At 40.8% G+C, this 12,560-nt stretch overlaps 1 protein-coding gene across 2 annotated transcripts in view; it reads right to left on the bottom strand.

Annotated features, from left to right (window-relative positions):
* LOC139751593 (probable protein phosphatase 2C T23F11.1) overlaps window positions 1-12,560 on the bottom strand; it is a 185,199-nt gene that overhangs the window by 31,075 nt on the left and 141,564 nt on the right. For both annotated transcript variants that reach the window (XM_071667194.1, XM_071667195.1), the window contains exon 6: window positions 9,309-9,400. In XM_071667194.1, the coding sequence (XP_071523295.1) occupies window positions 9,309-9,400 (92 nt within the window). The remainder of the gene's footprint in view (window positions 1-9,308; window positions 9,401-12,560) is intronic.

Below are 12,560 nucleotides of genomic sequence, written 5' to 3'. Positions count from 1 at the left end.
GGTTGAACCATTATGTGACATTCATTTTTTCATTTCATTTCAAGCTAGAAGTTTCAGTTTTCTAAATTATTTCTTACATTTTTCATATGTTTTTTTTTTTTTTTTTTTTTATACCTCGTCGCTGTCTCCCGCGTTTGCGAGGTAGCGCAAGGAAACAGACGAAAGAAATGGCCCAACCCCCCCCATACACATGTACATACACACGTCCACACACGCAAATATACATACCTACACAGCTTTCCATGGTTTACCCCAGACGCTTCACATGCCTTGATTCAATCCACTGACAGCACGTCAACCCCTGTATACCACATCGCTCCAATTCACTCTATTCCTTGCCCTCCTTTCACCCTCCTGCATGTTCAGGCCCCGATCACACAAAATCCTTTTCACTCCATCTTTCCACCTCCAATTTGGTCTCCCTCTTCTCCCCGTTCCCTCCACCTCCGACACATATATCCTCTTGGTCAATCTTTCCTCACTCATTCTCTCCATGTGCCCAAACCACTTCAAAACACCCTCTTCTGCTCTCTCAACCACGCTCTTTTTATTTCCACACATCTCTCTTACCCTTACGTTACTTACTCGATCAAACCACCTCACACCACACATTGTCCTCAAACATCTCATTTCCAGCACATCCATCCTCCTGCGCACAACTCTATCCATAGCCCACGCCTCGCAACCATACAACATTGTTGGAACCACTATTCCTTCAAACATACCCATTTTTGCTTTCCGGGATAATGTTCTCGACTTCCACACATTTTTCAAGGCTCCCAAAATTTTCGCCCCCTCCCCCACCCTATGATCCACTTCCACTTCCATGGTTCCATCCGCTGACAGATCCACTCCCAGATATCTAAAACACTTCACTTCCTTCATATATGTATATATATGTATATGTGTGTGTGTGTGTATATGTGCGTATGTATGTGTATGTATATATATATATACAAATGGATTTGTATGTAGCATTTATGGATCTGGAGAAGGCATATGACAGAGTTGATAGAGATGCTCTGTGGAAGATATTAAGAATACATGGTGTGGGAGGCAAGTTGTTAGAAGCAGTGAGAAGTTTTTATCGAGGATGTAAGGCATGTGTACGTGTAGGAAGAGAGGAAAGTGATTGGTTCTCAGTGAATGTAGGTTTGCGGCAGGGGTGTGTGATGTCTCCATGGTTGTTTAATTTGTTTATGGATGGGGTTGTTAGGGAGGTGAATGCAAGAGTTTTGGAAAGAGGGGCAAGTATGAAGTCTGTTGTGGATGAGAGAGCTTGGGAAGTGAGTCAGTTGTTGTTCGCTGATGATACAGCGCTGGTGGCTGATTCATGTGAAAAACTGCAGAAGCTGGTGACTGAGTTTGGTAAAGTGTGTGGAAGAAGAAAGTTAAGAGTAAATGTGAATAAGAGCAAGGTTATTAGGTACAGTAGGGTTGAGGGTCAAGTCAATTGGGGGGTAAGTTTGAATGGAGAAAAACTGGAGGAAGTAAAGTGTTTTAGATATCTAGGAGTGGATCTGGCAGCGGATGAAACCATGGAAGCGGAAGTGGATCATAGGGTGGGGGAGGGGGCGAAAATCCTGGGAGCCTTGAAGAATGTGTGGAAGTCGAGAACATTATCTCGGAAAGCAAAAATGGGTATGTTTGAAAGAATAGTGGTTCCAACAATTTTGTATGGTTGCGAGGAGTGGGCTATGGATAGAGTTGTGCGCAGGAGGGTGGATGTGCTGGAAATGAGATGTTTGAGGACAATGTGTGGTGTGAGGTGGTTTGATTGAGTAAGTAACGTAAGGGTAAGAGAGATGTGTGGAAATAAAAAGAGCATGGTTGAGAGAGCCGAAGAGGGTGTTTTGAAATGGTTTGGGCACATGGAGAGAATGAGTAAGGAAAGATTGACCAAGAGGATATATGTGTCGGAGGTGGAGGGAACGAGGAGAAGTGGGAGACCAAATTGGAGTTGGAAAGATGGAGTGAAAAAGATTTTGTGTGATCGGGGCCTGAACATGCAGGAGGGTGAAAGGAGGGCAAGGAATAGAGTGAATTGGAGTGATGTGGTATACCGGGGTTGACGTGCTGTCAGTGGATTGAAGTAGGGCATGTGAAACGTCTGGGGTAAACCATGGAAAGCTGTGTAGGTATGTATATTTGCGTGTGTGGACGTATGTATATACATGTGTATGGGGGGGGGGTTGGGCCATTTCTTTCGTCTGTTTCCTTGTGCTACCTCGCAAACGCGGGAGACAGCGACAAAGTATAATAAAATATAAATAAATAATATATATATATATATATATATATATATATATATATATATATATATATATATATATATATATGTGTATATATATATATATATATATATATATATATATATATATATATATATATATATATATATATGTATATATATATATATATATATATATATATATATATATATATATATATATATATTTTTTTTTTCTTTTTTTTTTATACTAATCGCCATTTCCCGCATTAGTGAGGTAGCGTTAAGAACAGAGGATGAGGACTGGGCCTTTGAGGGAATATCCTCACCTGGCCCCCTTCACTGTTTCTTCTTTTGGAAAAAAAAAGAGAGGGGAGGATTTCCAGCCTCCCGCTCCCTCCCCTTTTAGTCGCCTTCTAAGACACGCAGGGAATACGTGGGAAGTATTCTATCTCCCCTATCCCTAGGGATAATATATATATATATATATATATATATATATATATATATATATATTTTATTATTTTTTATTATACTTTGTCGCTGTCTCCCGCGTTTGCGAGGTAGCGCAAGGAAACAGACGAAAGAAATGGCCCAACCCCCCCATACACATGTATATACATACGTCCACACACGCAAATATACATACCTACACAGCTTTCCATGGTTTACCCCAGACGCTTCACATGCCTTGATTCAATCCACTGACAGCACGTCAACCCCGGTATACCACATCGCTCCAATTCACTCTATTCCTTGCCCTCCTTTCACCCTCCTGCATGTTCAGGCCCTGATCACAAAATCTTTTTCACTCCATCTTTCCACCTCCAATTTGGTCTCCCTCTTCTCCTCGTTCCCTCCACCTCCGACACATATATCCTCTTGGTCAATCTTTCCTCACTCATTCTCTCCATGTGCCCAAACCACTTCAAAACACCCTCTTCTGCTCTCTCAACCACGCTCTTTTTATTTCCACACATCTCTCTTACCCTTACGTTACACACTCGATCAAACCACCTCACACCACACATTGTCCTCAAACATCTCATTTCCAGCACATCCATCCTCCTGCGCACAACTCTATCCATAGCCCACGCCTCGCAACCATACAACATTGTTGGAACCACTATTCCTTCAAACATACCCATTTTTGCTTTCCGAGATAATGTTCTCGACTTCCACACATTCTTCAAGGCCCCCAGAATTTTCGCCCCCTCCCCCACCCTATGATCCACTTCCGCTTCCATGGTTCCATCCGCTGCCAGATCCACTCCCAGATATCTAAAACACTTCACTTCCTCCAGTTTTTCTCCATTCAAACTCACCTCCCAATTGACTTGACCCTCAACCCTACTGTACCTAATAACCTTGCTCTTATTCACATTTACTCTTAACTTTCTTCTTCCACACACTTTACCAAACTCAGTCACCAGCTTCTGCAGTTTCTCACATGAATCAGCCACCAGCGCTGTATCATCAGCGAACAACAACTGACTCACTTCCCAAGCTCTCTCATCCCCAACAGACTTCATACTTGCCCCTCTTTCCAAAACTCTTGCATTTACCTCCCTAACAACCCCATCCATAAACAAATTAAACAACCATGGAGACATCACACACCCCTGCCGCAAACCTACATTCACTGAGAACCAATCACTTTCCTCTCTTCCTACACGTACACATGCCTCACATCCTCGATAAAAACTTTTCACTGCTTCTAACAACTTTCCTCCCACACCATATATTCTTAATACCTTCCACAGAGCATCTCTATCAACTCTATCATATGCCTTCTCCAGATCCATAAATGCTACATACAAATCCATTTGCTTTTCTAAGTATTTCTCACATACATTCTTCAAAGCAAACACCTGATCTACACATCCTCTACCACTTCTGAAACCACACTGCTCTTCCCCAATCTGATGCTCTGTACATGCCTTCACCCTCTCAATCAATACCCTCCCATATAATTTACCAGGAATACTCAACAAACTTATACCTCTGTAATTTGAGCACTCACCCTTATCCCCTTTGCCTTTGTACAATGGCACTATGCACGCATTCCGCCAATCCTCAGGCACCTCACCATGAGTCATACATACATTAAATAACCTTACCAACCAGTCAACAATACAGTCACCCCCTTTTTTAATAAATTCCACTGCAATACCATCCAAACCTGCTGCCTTGCCGGCTTTCATCTTCCGCAAAGCTTTCACTACCTCTTCTCTTTTTACCAAATCATTTTCCCTAACCCTCTCCCTTTGCACACCACCTGGACCAAAACACCCTATATCTGCCACTCTATCATCAAACACATTCAACAAACCTTCAAAATACTCACTCCATCTCCTTCTCACATCACCACTACTTGTTATCACCTCCCCATTTGCGCCCTTCACTGAAGTTCCCATTTGCTCCCTTGTCTTACGCACTTTATTTACCTCCTTCCAGAACATCTTTTTATTCTCCCTAAAATTTAATGATACTCTCTCACCCCAACTCTCATTTGCCCTTTTTTATCACCTCTTGCACCTTTCTCTTGACCTCCTGTCTCTTTCTTTTATACATCTCCCACTCAATTTCATTTTTTCCCTGCAAAAATCGTCCAAATGCCTCTATCTTCTCTTTCACTAATACTCTTACTTCTTCATCCCACCACTCACTAACCTTTCTAACCAACCCACCTCCCACTCTTCTCATGCCACAAGCATCTTTTGCGCAATCCATCACTGATTCCCTAAATACATCCCATTCCTCCCCCACTCCCCTTACTTCCATTGTTCTCACCTTTTTCCATTCTGTACTCAGTCTCTCCTGGTACTTCCTCACACAGGTCTCCTTCCCAAGCTCACTTACTCTCACCACCCTCTTCACCCCAACATTCACTCTTCTTTTCTGAAAACCCATACAAATATATATATATATATATATATATATAGTCAATTGGGAGGTAAGTTTGAATGGAGAAAAACTGGAGGAAGTAAAGTGTTTTAGATATCTGGGAGTGGATCTGGCAGCGGATGGAACCAAGGAAGCTGAAGTGAATCATAGGGTGGGGGAGGGGGCGAAAATCCTGGGAGCCTTGAAGAATGTGTGGAAGTCGAGAACATTATCTCAGAAAGCAAAAATGGCTATGTTTGAAGGAATAGGGGTTCCAACAATGTTGTATGGTTGCAAGGCGTGGGCTATGGATAGAGTTGTGCGCAGGAGGGTGGATGTGCTGGAAATGAGATGTTTGAGGACAATGTGTGGCGTGAGGTGGTTTGATCGAGTAAGTAATGTAAGGGTAAGAGAGATGTGTGGAAATAAAAAGAGCGCGGTTGAGAGAGCAGAAGAGGGTGTTTTGAAATGGTTTGGGCACATGGAGAGAATGAGTGAGGAAAGATTGACCAAGAGGTTATATGTGTCGGAGGTGGAGGGAACGAGGAGAAGTGGGAGACCAAACTGGAGGTGGAAAGATGGAGTGAAAAAGATTTTGAGTGATCGGGGCCTGAACATGCAGGAGGGTGAAAGGCGGGCAAGGAATAGAGTAAATTGGATCGATGTGGTATACCGGGGTTGACGTGCTGTCAGTGGATTGAATCAGGGCATGTGAAGCGTCTGGGGTAAACCATGGAAAGTTGTGTGGGGCCTGGATGTGGAAAGGGAGCTGTGGTTTCGGGCATTATTGCATGACAGCTAGAGACTGAGTGTGAACGAATGGGACCTTTGTTGTCTTTTCCTAGCGCTACCTCGCACACATGAGGGGGGGGGGAGGGGGATGGTATTTCCATGTGTGGCGAGGTGGTGATGGGAATGAATAAAAGGCAGACAGTGTGAATTGTGTGCATGGATATATATGTATGTGTCTGTGTGTGTATATATATGTGTACATTGAGATGTATAGGTAGGTATATTTGCGTGTGTGGACATGTATGTATATACATGTGTATGGGGGTGGGTTGGGCCATTTCTTTCGTCTGCTTCCTTGCAGACAGAGACAGCGACAAAGCAAAATAAATATATATATATATATATATATATATATATATATATATATATATATATATATATATATATATATATATATATATATATATATTTTTTTTTTATTATACTTTGTCGCTGTCTCCCGCGTTTGCGAGGTAGCGCAAGGAAACAGACGAAAGAAATGGCCCAACCCCCCCCCCCATACACATGTATATACATACGTCCACACACGCAAATATACATACCTACACAGCTTTCCATGGTTTTTTTTTTTTTGCTTTGTCGCTGTCTCCCGCGTTTGCAAGGTAGCGCAAGGAAACAGATGAAAGAAATGGCCCAACCCACCCCCATACACATGTATATACATACGTCCACACACGCAAATATACATACCTACACAGCTTTCCAAGGTTTACCCCAGACGCTTCACATGCCCTGATTCAATCCACTGACAGCACGTCAGCACCGGTATACCACATCGATCCAATTCACTCTATTCCTTGCCCTCCTTTCACCCTCCTGCATGTTCAGGCCCCGATCACACAAAATCTTTTTCACTCCAACTTTCCACCTCCAATTTGGTCTCCCACTTCTCCTCGTTCCCTCCACCTTCGACACATATATCCTCTTGGTCAATCTTTCCTCACTCATTCTCTCCATGTGCCCAAACCATTTCAAAACACCCTCTTCTGCTCTCTCAACCATGCTCTTTTTATTTCCACACATCTCTCTTACCCTTACGTTACTTACTCGATCAAACCACCTCACACCACACATTGTCCTCAAACATCTCATTTCCAGCACATCCATCCTCCTGCACACAACTCTATCCATAGCCCACACCTCACAACCATACAACATTGTTGGAACTACTATTCCTTCAAACATACCCATTTTTGCTTTCTGAGATAATGTTCTCGACTTCCACACATTCTTCAAGGCTCCCAGGATTTTCGCCCCCTCCCCCACCCTATGATCTACTTCCGCTTCCATGGTTCCATCCGCTGCCAGATCCACTCCCAGATATCTAAAACACTTTACTTCCTCCAGTTTTTCTCCATTCAAACTTACCTCCCAATTGACTTGACCCTCAACCCTACTGTACCTAATAACCTTGCTCTTATTCACATTTACTCTTAACTTTCTTCTTTCACACACTTTACCAAACTCAGTCACCAGCTTCTGCAGTTTCTCACATGAATCAGCCACCAGCGCTGTATCATCAGCGAACAACAACTGACTCACTTCCCAAGCTCTCTCATCCCCGACAGACTTCATACTTGCCCCTCTTTCCAAAAATATATATATATATATATATATATATATATATATATATATATATATATATATATATATATATCCCTGGGGATAAGGGAGAAAGAATACTTCCCACGTATTCCCTGCGTGTCGTAGAAGGCGACTAAAAGGGAAGGGAGCGGGGGGCTGGAAATCCTCCCCTCTCGTTTTTTTTTTTTTTTCCACAACAAGGAACAGAGAAGGGGGCCAGGTGAAGATATTCCCTCAAAGGCCCAGTTCTCTGTTCTTAACGCTACCTCGCTATCGCGGGAAATGGCGAATAGTATGAAAAAAAAAAATATATATATATATTCATGAGTCCTTCCATATGGAGCTTAATCAACCCTATCACACGCTTTCTCTAGGTAAATAAATGCCACATACAAATCCTTCTTTTTCCCGAGTATTTCTCAAACACACTCTTCAAAGCAAACACCAGATCCGTACATCCTCTATCATTCCTGAAACTGAATTGTTCCTTCACAAGCTGATGCTCTATACTTGTCTTCACCCTCTCCATCACCAGTCTCCCATAAACCTTACCCAATACAGTCAAGAAACTCATACCTCTGTAATTCAAGCACTCACCTTTGTCCCCCTTACCTTTAAACAATTACACTGCACATACGTTCCACCGATCTTCAAGCACCTTACCATGATCTATCCATGCATACATTATAACTAACCAATTAAAAACACAATCACCCCCTGTCTTAAGAAATTCAACTGCAATTTATCCATTCCAGCTGCTTAGCCCCATTTCATCTTATTCAAGGCTTTCACCACCTTTTCACTCTTCACCAAAACCCTTTCCTTGACTGTCTCACTTCCCATACCTGCCCGACCCAAACACTCTACATCTGTCACTCAATCATCAAGCATATTCAACTCTCTTTCAAAACACTTACACAGTCTCCTCCTCACCTCATTCCTACCTATTATCACTTACTAATTTGCTGCTTTCACCGATGCTCCCATCTGTTCTCTTGTTTTTCTCACACTATTAACTTTCTTCAGAAACATATTCTTGTTCTTCCTGAAGTTTAATGATATATGCTCACCCTAACTCTCATTTGCCCTATTTTTCAACCCCTACATGTTCCTTTTGATCACCTATACATTTTCCAGTTATCTGCAATCCGTCCCTGTAAGTAATGCCCATACAATCTCCTGATTGTGCAGAGAAAGGATCCCAAACCCAACATCAAAGGCTGGCAAAAGGAATGGACGCCCATCATTATGGGGATGATATGCTACTCTACAACAATGAATCAGTGAATGTATTTTCTTCCAAATGGTTTCTGTTAAGTGCTGACATACATATTATATATAATACACTGCGAGTATATAATAACTAAGTCATCTTAGAATGTGTACATTTAAGAATATTCAGGGTTCCTAAATGTCTAAGCCCTAAAACCAAGACTACCAATGTACTCTGAATCCCTCTTCATTGGTTAGCAAAAGTATTTATATGATCTTTAATATTCATCTTTATCATCATCATCATTGTTACCAGCAGAGAGATGAATAGGTTAAAGTACCTCTCTAGTGATCTTCTCAAAGTCTGAATTACATTCATACCATCACTGCTTAAATTACATACTTTTTTACTTTTCTCAATCACTAATGCTTCAAGTCTGCCAGAAAAGTTAAATAAAATATACAGACCTACATGAAGAAATTAGTTATGAGACAAAAAAGGAAATCAAAGAGGAAATAAAATCAAAAAGGCTACTGAAAAACATTTGATTCAGATATGCAAGACTATCAAGATGAAATCTTTTTTGTAAGGATTATCTCTTACCTCATTTGTCATAACATCCCATATGCCATCACATGCTAACACTATGAACTCCCACTCTTCTGTTAAGTCTCGAACTATCACATCTGGACATGCTGTGAAACAAAATTTCAAGTTAATAAAAATTTGCTACAGTTATTAGGCCTTAGCATATTTTTTCATATTCACTAACATAACATGGGCAGAAAAATGCCCTCATCATGGCAAACTCAGATGATAGAAATGCAGAGTACGTATAAGAAAAAATCACAGGAAGAGGGAAAGACAGAAGGAAGAAAATTCCACAACGTCACTCTTTGAGAACATAAGATGGTATCATAATGGTCAATCATCACATTAGTGATATCTATACAGAATTTATGAGAAGGAGCAGCCAACAACATCCCACAGGTTCAAGCTTTTGTGGCAGAAATGCATGCAGAAATTTCACAAATGCAGTGGCTAAAATAATACCGGTAGAACAGGGAGAAGGCAGCAACAAAATTACAAACAGAAAGGATGAATGAAAAAGTGAATTAAGAAGGAAGATGGCCTCTGATTCCAATCTGAATAAGAGACAGAGATGGAAAAAGAACTACCCAAGATTAGCAATAAGCATTCCACACTTCAGTGAATATAAAGCCCTAGTAAATATATAATAAATGCTCGCAAGAGAAATAATTCGGGCACATATGTAACAATCTCAGCTTTTCAGAAGCACAGTTTGTAATGTTCACTATTCTGGGTTTCCACAACAGAGAAGAGGATATGGCTATGCCTGTCATGTTTATGGTGTGGTGAGGTTGAACTATAGTGCTCTACAATTCAATAATTGGAGTCCAGTGAGATTTAGAGAGAAACATTATTAGCACTATGTCCTCACCAATATCTTTCTCATGCATGTACTCTATGCCACCTACAAGTGGGCATGACATATAATCTAAACAGCACACCTCATGCTTAAAGGAGTATTAATCTAAAGTAGTTCTGGTACTTACTCATCAATTTCATCTGTATGTTACAAACTTAAAGTTTCCCTTCTTAAAGCATACTTTATGGCAGTCCATCTCTAAGAGAGGAGATAGTTTTAAACCTTCCAACTATCATCACTTTGCCCTTACTTCTGCTGTTTCTCAAATGCTTAGAATCCTAAATGCTTCTTTCAGATCATCAAAATGGCTTTCATGGTGTAAGGGCAACAGGTGATTTTGCTCCTATGCAATTCACCTCAGGTCCTCCTTTCTCAGAGATTTTGGTAAATCTTTTGACATGACCCTCAACATCTACGAAGCATGTAACAGGGTGTGGTATAAGTCTTAGTTTTCTAAACTTTCCTCCTCTGACTTTTTTGCTTCTCACTGTTCTCCAATACATTGGAGTCAATCCTCTGTGACAGATGATAGGAAGACTTCTTATCTTAACAGTGGCATTCCTCTGGTTTCTGTCCTATCACTTTGCCTCATTCCTTTCTCCATCAGTGATCTTTCTTTGGTCTCTAATCCTATTCACTTATGTGCATATAATTCCTTTCAACATACAGTAAACCCTTGATTTAACAGCCTAATAGGGAGGGGAAGGGGTGTCTGTTAACGCTAAAAGTCCATCAAATAGGATGTAACCTAATTAAAATGTAGTGGAAGAAGAAAAGTGTTTAGTAGAAGGGAAAAGAGAGACATTTGGGCAGTATTTACAAGGAAAGAGTGCAAATGATTGGGAGATGTATAAGGAAAAGCAGCAGGAGATCAAGAAGAAGGCGCATGAGTTGAAAAAGATGGCAAATGAGAGTTGGGGTGAGAGAATATCATTAAACTTTAGGGAGAATATAAAGATGTTTTAGGAGGTAAATAATTCTTTTAATTATCATCAATTAATATACTGTATTCTTATACTAACAGGTAGTGGTTGGTGGGCAGCCAATGACCAGGGAAGTATATTACCAGTTCTACCTGCCTGGGTATCAGGAGGGTTAGTGACATGTGCTTTGTGAGCTAGCACTTCAGTGGTTGTCAAGCTGCACTCCTCTGACCCAAGTAGCTGTCTTTTCTTTTTGCCTCACTAACATGTGGACTACTGGCATTCTGTCCACAAACATACAATCTCCCCCTCTCATATATAACAACTGACAACACTCAACTCACACAGCTCATTCTTCGTAACTCTAGATCTTCCTGCAGGGAGCACTATGTGCTAGCTCTGCCTTGTGGCAAAATGGTAGGAGCAGTAGACAGTAGTACATAGGAACATTTAGGCAAGAGTATTAATTAGAACACTAGGTATTAATTAGAAACACTGGGTGGAAGTAGTAGGTAGGAGCATTAGATAATAGTAGTCATTAGATACATTAGGTAGAAGCCTCTGCAAACACTGTGCTAGACTTGCCCTCTGCTAGTGGCCTGTTGAGAGTGAGGCAATAAAAGCTAATAAACATCACTGGAGTTCTTTAGTTATGAAAATTCTGTTGCTGTGGCCACCCCTCTGAGGAGGTTCCAATTGGAACAGGCATTAGAAATATAGACAGATAGTATTATTATTAGTCCGGTCTGTTAAATCCAAAATCCATTATGTCAGGGTACATTATTTCAAGGGTTTACTGTATCTTGATTTGGTTTCTCTCTCCTCCTCACAAGTATTTGTTCTTTCTCTTTCACAGAATCTATCTCCTTTCTTAATTCAAATATGTACAGTATCTCAGGATGGAAAAGCAGTAATCAAAAATAGTAAAATTTAGAAGTATAGTAACAGAATTTCCCCAATATCTTTTTCCAAATCTCACTTGTTCCTAATACCATAAAATTTCAAAACACCACAGTTCAACCCTGCAGCAACATAATATACTGGGCATAGGAATATCCTTCACTCTATCATGGGAACCCAACAAAATGAAGATTACAAAATCTGCTTCCCATAGGTTTGGGTATTCTACAGGTGTCATAATCAATGTACTTGTGAGGAACTTTTCCATATCTAAAGGGATTTTATTCACCTAGGTATGGAGTATTACTTGCATATTTGTGGTTGTTCTTACTCCACCTCTCTTACCCAGGGTAGAATCAAGTCTTCAAACTTTATAACTCTCCTGCTATCAACTGTCATAAATTAATCCTTCAAATCTACTGTGATCCTGCTCTGCAGGTTCTATTTGGCTACTGCTCTTATGACCTGTCTGCAAGCATTTCTTTCACAGAGGCTTCAGCACTTGTCTGACAGATGCCTCCCACAATTTCTGTGTGGAGGCAAGCCACACAACAATTGACTTATGATATCTCCTTCTCTCCT

Source organism: Panulirus ornatus, chromosome 11, assembly GCF_036320965.1.
Source record: "Panulirus ornatus isolate Po-2019 chromosome 11, ASM3632096v1, whole genome shotgun sequence".
Classification (NCBI taxonomy): Eukaryota; Metazoa; Arthropoda; class Malacostraca; order Decapoda; family Palinuridae; genus Panulirus; species Panulirus ornatus.
Note: the sequence above shows the minus strand (reverse complement) of the source record. Positions and strands in the feature narration are given on the sequence as shown.